Genomic DNA, 16,698 nt, shown 5'->3' on the forward strand with positions numbered 1-16,698 from the left:
ATGTGTAGCATACTACGCTAGTGATATATGTGACATGATGTATGTGACATGACATATGTCACATCACACAAAACTGGACATTTTTCAGCTTTATTGCCCCGATTAAATCATTTGTTTGGAAAGGTATCAAATTTACAAAGTTACAGATACAGATATTAATCAAAGTTACATTACTTTGATTAAGTAAATAAAATAGTTGCATTTACATTTTTAACAGGGTAACTGTTACATTTTAAAAGTAACCTTCCCAACACTGGATGTAACGGAGAGCAATAACATCAGGGACATGTTTGAAACTGTGACCATTAATTGAGCATAGCTTTAGTTCAGGCAGGACCCATGTCAAACTCAGCTCACATCCCAGCTACATCAGCTGATCTCGAACAGCCCAATCAACTGACGGATCAGCTGACTGATGGAAGGAGTCAGCTGATGGATCACCATTCCTTTCTATGCAACCAATTAGCAAATCTCATTCAGGGTGCCCTGTTTAAACTGCTCTGGCCTGCCTACTGGTGCTGCTTCCTCTGCAAGCCACGCTGCAACCTGCCTCCACCCCAGCTCCTCCTTTCCATGCTGTGTCTGACTTACCAATGTCATTTCTGTTAGGCATTGATGCTGCTCTGTTCTGTACCCAGAGGGTCTTTGCTGCTGCTCTCCCTGCCTGAGGCTTTCCATGTATGCATGTGGAAGGGCAGAAAGGTGTGCTCTCTTTGCCTTAGGGCTTTCTGCATAGGCATGTTGAAGGGCAGAGAGGTGTGCTATCTCTGGCCTTAGGCCTTCTGCATAGGCACATGGAAGGGCAGACATTTCCCAGAACAGAGCTATACTGCCATAAATAATACTGCAAATGGCAATGAAGTTTTCTTTTGGCTACAGTGGTCCTGACTGATGTACAGTAATATTTGTTGCCTTGGGGACGATCACTGGCCTACACGTTGTTTTGAAAGTCATTAGAAATTGACCTGTTTGTTTTTGGTATGATACAGTGTTGTCCTGTGCTATTTGCATATATTCTAATTAGGTAATATGCATACAGTTTGCACAAAATTGGCCCCTCCCTTTGCATAGGAACCTCACTGCAAAAAAAGATCAATTCACAAAGATCAGTGCTAAAAGCTACAGCAATTACAATGACATCATTACAGTCTTTAAAGAGTTGGTGGTAACTGAGGTGCATTTGTGAGTGGTGTCATGCCCAGACTTTTCAGTAATCAAATTCCTTGCTAGTTTAGAGGAATGCCTCTGCACCTCAGTCAGGACCTGTAGTTCAAGGTCTGAAAATTCAAGCTTTTGTTAGCCCCTTTCCCATTATACAAAAAAAGAAAGAAATAAAAACGAAAAAAAACTTAAACACCTGCTAACATCTGGCTTTTTAATATAATGGGAAGGGGTACACCAAACCCACAGACCCACACACTGCAGAGCCATGTCTTTATTTTTAGCGGGTCTACCTTTGTTCTGCCTACTGGGTTCTTGGTGCACAGGCAACATTTACAAATCGCTGTATGCACTGAAATAGTGTTATTGTAATATTTTTTTTGTGAATCTGACCATGAGGCAGGGCAGACAGTGATTGCAAGTGATGTGCAATTCATAGTGCTAGCATTGGCTGCAGTCCATTCTTTTAGAATTCACTCATCAGTATTTATTTCATTGCTGTGTTCAGTGCAGATGTTTATATGGTTAAATGTTTGGCCTAGCTCGACACAAAAACAGGAAGTAGATGGAAACTGTTAGCCCTATAAAGTGAGATATGATTCCAAAAGTGTCTTATCCTCTCATCTTGTGTGAAGGTGGTGGAAAACAGGAGCTGCACTGGTAACGGTTAAGACAAAAAAATCATATTCTTAAAATCTCAGAACAAAACACCCAAAAAACGATTCTAGCACACAATATTGAAATTGCATTTTTATTTCATCAGAATAATAATTAAAAAAAAAACATTGGTTAAATACTCTTTTGAATAATATGACACCTTCTGTTTCAAAACATTAATAAAATAGAATTTTACAAAAGAAGCTTTTAGCTGTCAATCATTATCTGTATATTTTCAGAATGACTCGCTCAAGAGCAGACAGACACTGGCATTTTTGCATAACGAGTGTACTTAAACTATTCTTCTTCTGTATGTTTATCACTCATACTGTATGTAAAGGACCAGTTGTGCTCAGGAGATTCAAGTCATTTCATATGTTGCATAAGGTATCAATGGACACTGTTTAAGCCAGGCATTGCATAGGCGTCTAAGCGATACATGCATAATAGAAGACAGAGATGGGCAGTGCAATAAGCAGCAGTACCATGGAGCCTAGTTATTGATTCAGTATACAATGCAGCATTAACACATGACAGGACTGAACTTTATATTGAACTTAGTTAAATAAGAGTTATACAGTACACTGGCTGAGGGCTTCATAAAGCTACATACTGAATAAATACAACTGGTTATGGCACTTAGCACAGCTGATTAACTGGTTATCATACATAAAGCTTTAAGGCTGTGGCAGCTACATGTCTTCAATAATATGTGATGCTGCATGGAGCATATTTACACATTATAGTCATCGGCCAAATAAGTCATGTTTTGTCATAAACACCAGTGAGGCTGTTAAAGTGTGTGTGATATTAACTCCGTGTTTAAACATAAATTTTAAAGTTTTATGTTGTGAAAATGATTTGATTAGAATCCTGCAACCCAAACTATCAGATGTCACCATTATGTTTTCTTCACCTCTACCTTGTCCATAGTTTGGGGTACACCTCCAAAACCAGCGTAAACAGTGCGAGCCAAAACTATGATTAAAAAAACACCTCTCAGCCAATCACAAAGTGTTATCCATGGCGGTGGTATGAATAAAGTGCCATAACTTGGCACAAAGAGCAGCAGATAGCAGTTCAACTGCCAGATGACGTCAGTGTCTACACAGATTGAGCTTTGACCGTATAAAGCTGTGTCCACATTATAGTAGAAAAACTAGGCTCTTGTGCTGCACCGGACACTTTGCTCAGCAAAGGACTTGTGGTAGGAGCGGGGAGTCTGTGACAGTTAACTCACTAGCAAGAAGCAATATGAAGACGATAAGCGATTAAGGTTTTCAGCTACTTGCAATTTTTATAACTGACAATCTGTTCAAAATGCCAGGTTGGGTATGACATCACAGATGATAAAATGGAGTCTGTTCACACCTGGTGTTAACATACATCTTGGGTGATCCAGTCACAATTGGACAGCCCTTAATACAAGTTTAAGTGACCACCAAGGTGCATTGGGATCCAAACACTCCACCACTGACACGGTCTGGAAATGCATTGGACCACATATCTTTTGTAGTGTAAACAGTCGATATGTTTACATGCACAGTTAATTCGAGCTACGGTTACAGCTCGACAAGGCCATTTAGGACTACTGTCCTTGTCCCAGTATACAAGCACAGAGGGGAATCAATTTATTGACTGAAGTATGTTCAACCTCACCACAATAAGTGGCAATATGCCCCATTTGGACCTTTTTCTGGTGGACCTACTACATCACAGACCAAACAATCAACAAGCAAGTTAGCTGCTGTTGGCTAGCGGCAAACTTGTACCACGGTGGACAACTTTACAGCTCTGTACATTTCGTCTGTCCAAAAATGCATGGACCTGGTTGGAGCTTTCGCCATGTTGTCACTGGTTTGTTCTTCTGTTACATATTTAATGCTATTTGAATTGCGGGTCAAAGCATGGGGGAGAAACTGTTGAGCATACGCAGATCACCTCGGCCAGTCTGGGTCCAAATGACTGTATACATGCAGGAGTAATCTGACTCCCAATCACATTATCTGTGTGTGTTAGTCTGATTTTGAGAAATTCCATTTAAAATGCTTTCAGTCGGACTAACACAATAAATCGATTTTCTCTAATGTCATGTAAACATACTGACTGATTTTTGTGACAGCGCACTAACGTCATTTCACATTGAGTTGGACAAAGTGTTGCGTGACCGTGTTGTATTCTGCTGACATCACTAGTGTGTGAGCAAGTGAGCATGCAGCAAGAGTTTGAAAGAGTAAACGGTGAATGAGGCCCCAACCTCCAACACTACATCCAATTCTCTTTATACATCCACGGTGGTGACAGAAACGTGTCCCGACTGTCCACTTGTGATCGGATCTAAAGTCACCTGCTAGCCCGTCAGTGAGGCAGCAGAGATAGTTAATGAACACAGTGATAATTCAACAGTGCAGTTTGCAGCTAGGCTTTGTGTGCTGCACCTGAACGAGTCTGAATGAATAACATGTTAGTTCTCATGTGATCAAAATGTAATTTCTGAACAGCTCTAGCACAGACTCAAACAGCATTTTTGTTACATTACATCTTAATCTAAAGGATGATATATCACCCATAAAAGAAAAGCTATTGTTCGACAATAATGTGAACACAGCATAAAACACACAAGTTCTTTTTTTGTGCGGAAAGAACAGCACCTTCTTTCTTTCCTGTGCCCCTGGAAAATCCAAAACATTTTACTGATGGCCATTAAAAAGCACAGTGTGGAGGCTGTCAGAAGGTTTCCATTTTGGGAGTTCTACTTTCATGTCTAACCTGGGACAGTCACGATTTAGTGTCCTCACCTGTGCTCTTTCATTTCCAAATAAAAACTGAATTTAACATCACATTAGAAACATGCTGGAGTACTTGTAAAGTTGCGGCAAACAAAGACACTTGCTGTATAAGAAGATAACTTGATTTGGTCACTGTTGCCATAGCAACATAAGTCAATAACACACACAAACTCAGCCAAAATAGGGAAAGAAGCTGTGTATGAGGGTGTGTGGAGGTGTGTGGGTGTATTTTCAGGAGTGTGTGTGGTGTGAGAAGAGAGAGAAAATGCAGGATAAAAAAGTGATTGCAGATTATTTTGGGTTTGCACACACAAAAACGGGGGATTGCCAGGTTTACAGCTTGGGCACTGGAACCAAGAGTACACTGTGGGCCAAGAGACTGTCAGGGGCCACAGCAGACGGCTCTCTAACTGTTGTCACTGGTGGTTTAGGCTGTGAAAAAGACTGATCACTGTATTCAAGCCAAAGTAGCACCTTCAGAAGAGAAATTAGGTTTAAACAGCTCTCATGAGATGCCTGTACAGTTAAAGAAAAAAGAAACAAAAAAGAACAAAAAAAGTAAAACTGCTTTAACCCTACTGACACATGAAGAGACCTACAGTATAATGATCATTCCTGCATCAGTAGTAGCAGATTATCTGTTATGTAATCAGTGCTAACAGGATCAAAATAAAGATTAAAAATAAAAAGCTTACATTCAAAAACACAAAAGATCTTTGATATGTACTGTTGAATATTCTACAGACAGAAACAACCTAAAAGGGAGCGTTTTTGGTTCTTCAAAGTACATTCTGCAAATACTACACAAATATTATGACTGTCCTTCTCAAACATAAACCAGAGCATTAAATGTGGTTTCCATTAGGAAATGTGTCACACTCTATGAAAGGAGAATGGAGTGTAGGGAGGAGAGCTACATGAGTAGAGTGCCCTAACTCTAACCCTACCACACACAGACAGCCCTTCATTGGATAACCGTTAATCAACTGTCATCGATCAATCATTCGTTCTTCATGTGTACCACTTCGACTAAATTGTTACTGAATCAGTCGACCGTGTGTGTGTGTGTCCACACTGTGAGCAACACGATCAACAACTCCTCAACAAAGTTTGGGGTATTTTCGAGTTGAATTCATTTAGAAATGTCTATCTGCCTCCCTCTGACTGTGCCGTTTGTCTTGTACATTTATTTGTAATGTATGCTGTTGTCCTAAAGTCTGAATCCACAACCCAGTGTTGAAGTTACACCAGAATGTCTGGGTCCTGTTCCCAAAGTAAGAAAACCATATTCAAAATCACACTGACATTTTGTTATTCCTAAAAATCTAGCTTTTGGAACACCGCCCTGCTTGACAGTATGTCGTACAGGTCACTGCATCTGTGTAGACAGGAGTGTACTATTATTGATTTAATATTTCTGTGTTTGGCAGCATTTAAAGAACACCACTGCCCATGAGCCCATGACTGTTGTGTGTTACGTGCCACAGTCGCACAGGGATATATGACAATGGACAAAGCAGAGTCCTGCATTGAGTCTGGTACACGCGGGTACCCGAAAAGTCAATATGATGATGGTGAAAATGTATGATGTCTCTGTTTAGGTCACTGCAGAGGGATTAGCATTAGCCAAGTTGCTCTCAGTATGAACACACAGTGACAGCCCTGGCTGATTTTGTAAAACTAAGAACACACAATGTTTTTGACATTAAATAATTAAAAGATTAAACATGATTTAAAAAAACATATAAAGCTGCACTTTGTAGCTCTTTGCAATCTAGTTATTTAGCATTGCTACATATCATTAGCACAACACTGGCTGAAGCATTGCTTTATCTCAGGGAGTCTATGTTGGTTGACCACTGGAGGGTGGCACTAAAACTAGCAGCTGTTGCTTATGAGAGAGCTCAACAGCGTCATATCCGCTGTCATATCTGTTGTAGTCTTTGGTTTGGATCATCTGGTACATGACACACATTTGTATGGACCAACTGACTTTGGATAAGCATCTCTCAGCCCACGTACAGCATGACATCACTTTATATGACTACCTGTCAAATGACACCTTCTCAAAGAGTCTCTTTTTGTGTCTTGTCAAGTTTAATGTGTGGAAAATTATTATTATTTTTGTTTCTTGACCAATGAGATTAGCTGGCGTATCACAGAAGCATTTGACATTTGAATATGATTTGTTGGTTTTGTGTCATAACGTTAAAGTTTCAATCATATGATGGTGTGTTATACTAATAGTTTCTTATTAAACAGGAACTATTTCTTGATATAACACACTGAGCAATTGTTTTTTTTCCATGATTGCAACAACTGGCTGCTGTAAAGTGACTTCTACCAAGCATCTCTAACAGGTTATATTGGTGATTATAAACGAGCAAAGTTATTTAAAGTTCAGATGAACATAATTTCATCTCCGTTAGATAAAGCTGACTACCATATTTAAGATGTTAGAAACTCATGATGCTGATAGATTGCAGAAAAATGACTTTGGTTATAGGATGTATAAGCTTCTACAGAGTGCTTATAATACTGTGAAATATTTATAATGAGCGCTGGACTTGTAGTCCTACAGGACTTTATTCTTCATGATAGTTAAAAGATCATGATTTTTAACAGCAAAGAATCATGGGCTGTGAGGCTCTGAATGTGTAGAAGCATCAGAGAATTGTGGGATTTGTTGCTTGCAGATGTGCGTGCTACTCTCAGCTGTGGTTCCTTCACAGATTGTGGTCCATAGTAGAGGTGATATTAAAGGAGGAAAATTGTGTCACTGATTCACCGGTGTTAGCAAAGCTATTAGTTAGATGAGTCATTTTTAAAATGAGTATTAGATTTGTTGCAAAGCCTTTAGATTAAACTGAAGGTTGTGGTCCTGTTTTTGGTTTGTTACAGTCATGATGATCGGAGGTCAGAGGTCAACATTCCTACATAAGCCAAGGCCCATTATAGCATCATAAGCTGCAGTAGAGAGTGAGATGTAACATTACTCTATCCAAAGGTGTTTTCCTATGTGGGTGGGGGTCCGTCGTATCGCAGCATGATGTTGAAGGACCGGGCGAAGTTGTTGGAGAGGGAGCAGCTGTTGCCTTCATCCATGAGGGGCAGCAGGAAGGCCAGGAGCAGCAGAGCCAGGAGAAGGAGCCACAGAGGAAGAGCATACCGACACACACGCTGACACAAGCCAGGCTTCTGTAAGGACAGCAGCAACACAAAAACACATTAACGCACATACATGTACAGTATGTAATGAAGGTTTTACCATTAAAAAGAATATGGTGTTTCATTTGTGCAGCGACATACACAGCAGACAGCTGATACATGACTGTCTCTCTGTCATAGTGGGCTGCTCCGACTACTCCGAATTTCTAACTTCAATACAACACCTTGGAAAACAGATATTCCGTTTAATGTTTTAAATTAGGGGAAACTTTGACATCGAGGGCATAAAATTATTTTATCAATTAAAAGATAAGTATACAAAGACTTCAACATGATTAATGATGAATAGCAAGAGAGCAAGAGAGTGCAGCAGGTGCTGGTGTATCGATACCAAGCAGCAACCTTCAGGGCTGAAAAATGAAGCCAAAAACTCCAGTTCCTTGAACGGCCACTTGAGTGCTCCAGGAATGAGTCCTCAAATTTGGCAATGAGTTAGCATGCTTGCACCCCTGGTTCCCTTGTCTTGGTTAGATGCCTGAAATAAGATCTGTGGTTAACACAAGTGTAAGAGACTTTCCCAATTTGTTCTACAACATAAAATACCTTAAAACTTCAAGTAGTAGCCCAGGCTATTATTTGCTTCAATCACTGAAATCAACAGGCCTATAAGGCCTTTAACTCTTTTGACACAAAGCTGTTGCTCAGCAAGGATCAGGAAATACAATCGAATTGTGTATTATATAAAAATTAGGGTTCAGATAATATATCAATTAATAATCATTCATTTGGTCTAGCTCCGACAGACAGCCCATCAGAGAGAGAGTGAGTTACGGCACTTGAGGATTACAACACAACCCCACCTTATCCTGTTAAAACAATACTCACAACTTGGATTCATTTTTATAAGAAAAACATTTTTTATTCCTCTGATCTGGGGACCCTTATGGATTACTGGAGTACAAATAACTTGCAGGGTAATCGAGGAACGGACACAATTTGAGGTAGCCAACAACACGGTTTTCTACATCCAAAGAACTTCGATAAAAATTAACTGCTTGGCAACCAGACCAGGCCTCTAATGAAGACAGGCGTTTATTGTATGTAAAGAGACTGGGCGTTTAACTGGGACTAGGCTTTTAATTAAAAGTTTTACGGTATGTCAGTAAATACCCCACTCAAGAATTTTAAAGCCTTTAGGTGTCTTAAAAAAGGCAGCTGCTAATAAGTGGCTTGAAGAGACTACAGAACGTCATCATACCGAACATGGCTTTACAGCATCGTTGTGGTGGCAATGTTAATTCATGCGATCGTAGTGTATAGGTTTTTACTTTTTTACTTCTATTGATTGCATTTACACTTTAAATTATCATAAAAGCGTTCTTCATTTTGAAGATTATTTTCCTGAACAAAACATTTAAGCATCATTAACTTTTGTTTGCCACAAAGCTTATTTTCTGCAATAATCCAAAATGAAAAATCCATATTGGCTTTTTGTCGAGGGAACCAGGACGACGCATAAGGTGTGGCCTCATTTAGCGACAGCTGGGTGCCGTCTGTTGACTCTTGGGAGTTGGATATTCAGTTTTACCAGTTGGTACGTTTTGTTTCAATGTTTTTAGAGCTTGTTCATCACTGGTGGATATTAGCATTAGAATAAGCATTATCACAGTTAATAATAGCTGTACAGTAAATGAACTGACCTAACCAAGCTAGCAGCTAGTGTTAGTGTTATCTCCACCCTTTCCTCCAAATATGGTCACTTCTGGCTCGAAAAATCCAAGATGGCAACAGCCAAAATGCTGAACTTGAGGCTTCTAAATGGGAGTCCACAACAATGGGTGATGTCCCTGTAGCGATGTCCATCATTTTATACAGTCTATGATAATATTGTGTGAAAAAAAAAAATGGTGTCAGCCTGGGAACTATTAGTATTGGACTGTATGGTACTGTACTGTATAGCTTTGTACTTTGAACAGACAGGGTTTCAGTTTTCTGGCCTTTGTCTTGGGCTTTCCTCCACCTCACTGACTCCACCAATTGTATTTCTGACCCTCAATCCACCTGTGGAAATTTCAGCAGTTGCACAGATTGACATGCACATGTGCACTTTTCTGTGAGCTGGCACTTTGTTTTATTTTCTGCTTTTTTGTAATGTCTGTTTTGTTTTTGTGTTGTAAAAAGGGTTACATTTCTTAATTAAAATATATATAAAAAGAATATGGCGTAAATGACTGAGAAGCTTAACAAATGTAAGTCCAGAGAGCACAGTGAGTGTCTTTAAAATCTTTGTCCTCTTCATACTGTTACAGACCGACTGGACAGATTGTGATGAATTTGTTATGATATAAATTTCTACTTATGTAATCGTAAGATTACTTTGAGGCAGGCTCATACAGTCCACTAATAAAAGAGAGATGGGTGCCGCTTGATGGAACAGAGAAAGTCTTCTTTGATGACACGAATTATAACTCATTTCAGTGTATTTGGTGCAAAAAGGAAAATGAAAGGAAACTACATCACAAGCTGAGCACTCTGGGAGCGCCAAGTCGTTTCAGATTGACTTCATCATTCATTAACTCATTTAAACTTTATTTACTTTAAGGGACCATGTTCCATATTAAATATAAATGTTGTAATTTGATGCATCTTATCAGATTTAGCTTGCAACATGTTTAACTCATCACTTTCATCATACAAAGATTGCTACCAGATGCTTGTAAAATATGCAAGTGGCTGCTAGATTTTCATCTCTCACAAGCCAAAAGAACAATGGTAATCTGTTAAGTGGCTGGTATTTTGGAATCAAACAGCCACAGTGGCAGACGGACCAAAAAGTTCATTTCTAACATTTCCCTGTTAAACTGCTGAGATAAAGGCTTACCATAATAATCAAACACTGGTGGGGCCTTCATTTGCCCAAATGGCAGAAAGAGCAAGCCTTTAAATTCTACATGTCCTTGTTTTTATAAGTGCATAACATCATGATGTGATGAGAAGCCTCCCTGTTCTCTGATCCACTCATGCTTTAACAATCAAAATGTTCTTACTGTTAATTGAACACTTGTGTTTGTCACTTAACAATCATACTATATGAGCTCAAGTTGGAATAAAATAATGACAAGCAAATGTAATTATCACACATTTTGAATATGTGCTGTATTATGGTCAAGTAACATTCTAAAACATTCCTGCAAAATGAACATCTGTATATCAAACACTGACAGCAAGTTATGTTGAATTTGTGAAGAAAACTTTGTTTTTCTTGCATGCTCCACAGTGAATAAAGAATCCAAAAAAAAAAAAAAAAAAGACTATCCCAGCTGACACTGGGTGAGAGGCAGGGTTCACCCTGGACAGGTCGCCAGACTATCACAGGGCTGACACATAGAGACAGACAACCATTCACACTCACATTCACACCTACGGCCAATTTAGAGTCACCAATTAGCCTATCCCCAACCTGCATGTCTTTGGACTGTGGGGGGAAGCTGGAGCACCTGGAGAAAACCCACGCTGACACGGGGAGAACATGTGCACAGAAGGGCTCCCTCCTGGGACTGAACCAGGAACCATCTTGCTGTGAGGTGACCGTGCTAACCGCTGCACCATCTTGCAAATTCTTTTGATTTGTTGTGAAATTTTGAAATCTGTGTAATTCTGGATAAACAAAAACAATCTTGTGGTGGTTTTGTGACTGTTTATTTGCTCTGAAACTCTGAAAACATATCTAAAAAGGTAAGTATAGGAAATGTGAAGAATCCAGAGATGAAAGCAGAAGCGGTTCACCCACACAGTCAGAAACATCCTGTACCACAGTAAAGTGATTCAGCTCAGGCCTCTGCACTCTTTCTCATTTCTCTCAGACTTGTTATTCAGTGAATCATGTTTGCCGCCTACGTTCATCTTTCACCCTCTGAACACTGCGTCACCAAGCCTTGCTGAAATCACTTTGCGGTAAGCAAAACAGTTGCCTGCAAAGACAGGATTCACAGAGGCCCAGCATCAAACGCTTATCCATAGGGAACTCTTAAAGGTGTTTTTGTGTACGATTGTTCTGTGAATATCATTTGCTAAAACTCATGTAGTTATAATAGAACGCACCTACTGTAGTGACCTCATACACCAGTGTGGGAAAAATACTATTTTGCATTATGATTGGATCGCCTTAGAAGTAAACTCTGCCATATGAATTACTGCCACTATGAACTATGAATAATTGCAGGGACCTATGTTTTGCTAAAATGTACTATATGCTCTGGAATGTACAGTTTCAACATGTATTGAACAGTCGATTTATAGCATGACCTGTATGAATACCTGATCCTGATTGGCTGCAGGGTGTCCATTAATTTCTGGTGATGGACACCACCTAAGCTCTGCTGTAACTGTCTGTTCACTGTTCTAAATTAAATCTCTGTCTAGCATCAGCCTGTATCTAAAATGAGTAACCATAGCAACAGGAACACAGTCAAAGCTTGTGTTTACAATTTATTTCCAACACTGCGTGTAGTCCTTCACTGCCTCATCCTCTGAACACCACAGGATGGAGACTGTAACACACAAGCTGCAACGAGTGCACTGGCCCTCTGAACTTACGGACGCTTCGGATTACATCGTGTTCGCTATTCATCTGCAACTTCAGGGTTTGAGTTTTGAGGCTTTTTGCAAAATGTGGTGTCAGTTTGAAAGCTCGTGCTGCCGGAGCCGCAAAACTTAACAGTCATTGTGTTTAAGCAAGCTGTAACCACCGAGGCTAAAAAATGAAGCCAAGGTGGAAGTGTCAAAAACTGCAGTTTATCAAAAGGCAATGTAATGTATGGAGCAAACAAAGAAGAAGAAAAGAAAACAAATCAGAAAGCGTGCTTGTGTTTAAAAAAAAAAAACACATGCATGTCACCTCCCAGTCTCCGTATAATACCCCTATCTCCACATTACAACTTTAAGCTTATGAATGCACTGAATTCAGAGGAACAACTATCTGAGGAGCACATGAATGCACCATTGGCCTTGGCTGACAGAGGTCTGGACAAAGTCCGATTCAATCGCTTCTTGCTCACTCACCATAGCAAACAGCATGAGCAAATGAAAAAAGTTGGGGATTCTGGGGCACTTGGACATTTGGCAGGCTGACCTTGTGCATACTGGACACTAGAAAGAGATGTTCAAAAAAATTGGTTCATTTCGCCCATCACGACTTCAGGCTGTGGTCGACGGTAACGGCACACATGATGTATCATATGTTCCTGAAAATCTTGATATTGATTTGGGGGCAATGACATGGCTGTATAGCTAGCCAGTCTTACTGTTAAACATACTGTCAAATTAAGCCAATCAGCCAAAACATTAAAACCACTTGTGAGTGAAGTGACCATCTTGTTATAATACAATGTTCTGTTGAGAAACCCCCCCCTCCCATTGCAACAGCACTCACCGACAGCAGTGCCTCCCCTCAGCAGGACAATGCGCCATGCCACACACAAAAAAAAGTGCTGCGGAATGGCCCGAGGAACGTGACAAAGAGCTCAAGTCATCGACCTGGCCTCCAAATTCCTCAGATCCCGATCTGATCCAGCATCAGTAAGATGTGCTGGTACCCCACTTCACAACTCACAGGGCTCAAAGGATCTGCCTGCAATGCTGCAGTGACACCACAGGACACACGCCAGAGGTCCTGTGTTCATTCCACAACAGGTCAAAGCCAAGTCGAATCCAACAGGGCCCCACTGTGGATTAGGGTTACCTCTGCGGTATCAGCAAGCCCTATTGACCCAAGGTTTCCCAGCAGTACTTTCCATTGTGACAAAATGATTAATATTATTTACTTCATCTATCTGTGATTTTAATGTTTTGGCAGATCATTTGTCAACCATACGTGATGTCTTGACTCTGAGGGCTCTAGTTTCACAGACCGGGCGAGGCAGAGGCACAGCGCACCTGCACTTTGCCAACTGAGTGTGGCCATGCGGATTTTGCAAGTTTGGCACACCGTGCGCCTGGCGCAGCTACTCCTCTTTCCCACCTCCGTCCCTCCTACCGGCGCAAGTCAGAAAGAGGGAGGAGAGAAGGCGTGGAGTGGGTTTTACACACATCACACCAATCAAATGAGCCCCTCTCCTCGCCCTTAAATGCGCCGCGCGAAGGCGTAATGAGAGTTTACTCAATTCGCCATGGCAGAAGAGAGCAGCAGCGTCAGACGGCCAAACTTCTCCCAGGAGGAAACTGATGTTTTGGTCCGGGAGGTCCAAGCTCGCAGTGTCCGAATATACGGAACTGCGAGCAGACCTCCACGGGCTGATGATGCAAAGGTAGCCTGGGAGGAGGTCACCACAATTGTAAATCAATGTTGCGTTTCTCTCGTGCGCGCGCGCTCTCTCTTTCTCTCTCGCAGTCTCACTCTGTTTCTTTTCTTTTGACTTTTCTAAGATGACAGATGCTGAATATATACTCCCTATCTGATGCTGTGGCTGTTTGTGGTTGGCTGAGAGGGATGTGAACTCATTAGTTTGCAGCTGTGTTAATCAAATCAGGTTGGGTTTCCATTACGCGTGCCAAACGTGCCAAACGGTGCCAATCCCCTTTGATCTGACATCAGATGTGACGGGACAGTCGATATAGAGATACATTTATGTGCTGATTGCAGATAGTTGCATTGAATAGTGGTTTTTTGGGTATTTATTGCATCGTTAATGTGCCTGATATTCTGGAAACCTGCCTGTGAGGTTTTGGTGACGTGTGCGCACTGTCCGCCGGTCAGCCAAACTTCGGCTTACACCGGCTGCGCTCCCCCTGCGCTGACAGTAGACCTGGTTTCAGCTGGCGAGCTTTTAGCGCACCTTCGGCGAAGCCTTTTGGCACGAAACTGTCACTGCACCAAGCTGGATCTGTCGACACCTCCCCCTGCTGTGCCGCCACACCCATCTCAGCGCACCTCGGTCTGCCAAACTACCAAACTGAGCGCGCCTCGGGTTGCGCTGCTCGAAACTAGCTCTGCGCAGGGTTTGCCACCCTACGCCACCCTGCGCCACCCTGCGCTGCGCCGGGAAACTAGAGCCCTGAATCTTGCGAGCATAACGTTAGCTTTCTGGCTCAGAGTTCATCTAAAGTGTTGCTGACCGGACTAGAAATATCTCCTGTTGCCAAGTTGTATCTAAGGTTTGTCCTATTTATTGGAGTAGGGAAAACAATCTAGATTGCACAAAAACCTTGTGGGATAATAATGATTGATCCATGTATTTGTCAAACACTCAAGTGTTGCCAAGGAAACAGAATTATTTTGATTGCAAAACACATAAAAATATAATATTTATTTTTTTTCTTTGGCGAGCTGAAATCTCAATTATTTTTTTGAGCACAGTATTATCACAACTGATAGAGCTGATGGCACATTTACAAACATAAGTTATAAGTAACAATCTAGTTGTAAGAAGACAACTCACCGAGCACTGTCTCTGTAAAATATCAACAGGACTTCTGGAATAATGGACACCCAAAAATAACTCCTCCCACTTCACCAGTGCATTAATGAGTACCTTGTGAGTACTCCTTCCAACAACTTGACCATATTTAGTTTCACTGTCATGCTGACATTAAGAGTTAAACCCCTACAAAAGAAGTAGTGGGTCAGCAAGCAGAAATCTCATTAATTCAGTTTCACAGTTTTAAAAAGCACATTTCTTTCTGTGCTGAATTTTCACTCACAGTTGAATATAGCTGCATGTGCATCTGTCTTTAGTGTTACTGTAAACAGTCTTTAATTAAGCTTAAAGGAGCTTGCAGACAACATATTAATATGTCAAGCAGGCTTCTATGATGACATTCATCATTTGATGGAGCTCCAGATCTTGATGAGCATCATTCTTTAACATCAAACCCTTCCGAACCATTTTATTGACAACTCTGGCTCACAGCTGGAGGAAAATGGTAGCCACAGTAAAGAAGCATGAACACAAATGAAATCCATCTGAAACTGTGGTCAAACACTTCAGATGGACAGAAACACAGAGGGAGGTTTGCAGAGTGTGTTGGACTGTGTGTTTAAAGGTTAATGACTGACTGAAGAGGAAGTGAAACTAGCTGAACACACCTCCATTTGACATACAGCCACAGGACAAAGGTATGTTTGTGTGTTTTGTAGAGTCCGCACACTCTATTTGAACTCACTGTGAATGAGTGAATACAAGCAGCAGAAAGCTATAGTGTCTAACCATAACTTAAGATACTGATCATTAACCCGGCAGTATTAAGGGTGTCATCTCAATATTTCCTGCAGCATTTCACAGTAAAAGCTTCGCACTACTGTTTACATTGTGCATTTTGTTCATAAACAAAATAAATATATCATAAATTTCTCATGTGAACTGCACCTGTGAGTTGTGATGAACAAATCTCAGGTTCATGTGAGCTGTGACACCAATGGTTGCTGATCTCAAAGCATTAGCAAAGCGTTGAGACTCTTGCTGTAAATGGTGACAGCGGGGAAAGTCCAGCTCAGTCCAGCCAGTGGTGTCATTTATTAAGTATGTATTATTAACTGGTACCATACTGTTTTCCATCATAAAAGCTTGATGAAAAGGGATTTTACTCAGCTGTCTTTGTTTTATTTATTGTTTTTTTAATCACTATAGCAGAGTGTCTCTGGCAGTGTTGGTCAGGTTAACAGTTTGGTCTTGGCTGATATATCTTGATGAATACTGGATGGATTGCCAAGCAATTTAGTTCAGACATTTATGCTCCCCTCAAGATGAATTTTGACAACTTTGCTGAACCCCTGACTTTTTATGTGGCGCCATCAAAAGGTCAACATTTCACTCTTAATCCTTGGACTCAAACACCCACTTAGCCCTTACCCCTCTGTTTTGTGCGTCCACATCTAGGGACAGGGTGTCCTGATTCTTGTTGGGATTGGGGCGGGAGGCAAAGTGTT

At 40.9% G+C, this 16,698-nt stretch overlaps 1 protein-coding gene across 2 annotated transcripts in view; it reads right to left on the reverse strand.

The window, feature by feature from the left end:
* Positions 1 to 1,443: 1,443 nt before the first annotated feature.
* syne3 (spectrin repeat containing, nuclear envelope family member 3) overlaps positions 1,444 to 16,698 on the reverse strand; it is a 76,798-nt gene continuing 61,543 nt past the window's right edge. For both annotated transcript variants that reach the window (XM_050061841.1, XM_050061842.1), the window contains one exon: positions 1,444 to 7,805. In XM_050061841.1, coding sequence (XP_049917798.1) covers positions 7,623 to 7,805 — 183 coding nt within the window. In that variant the 3' untranslated portion in view covers positions 1,444 to 7,622. The remainder of the gene's footprint in view (positions 7,806 to 16,698) is intronic.

Source organism: Epinephelus moara, chromosome 14 (genome assembly GCF_006386435.1).
Source record: "Epinephelus moara isolate mb chromosome 14, YSFRI_EMoa_1.0, whole genome shotgun sequence".
Taxonomy (NCBI): domain Eukaryota; kingdom Metazoa; phylum Chordata; class Actinopteri; order Perciformes; family Serranidae; genus Epinephelus; species Epinephelus moara.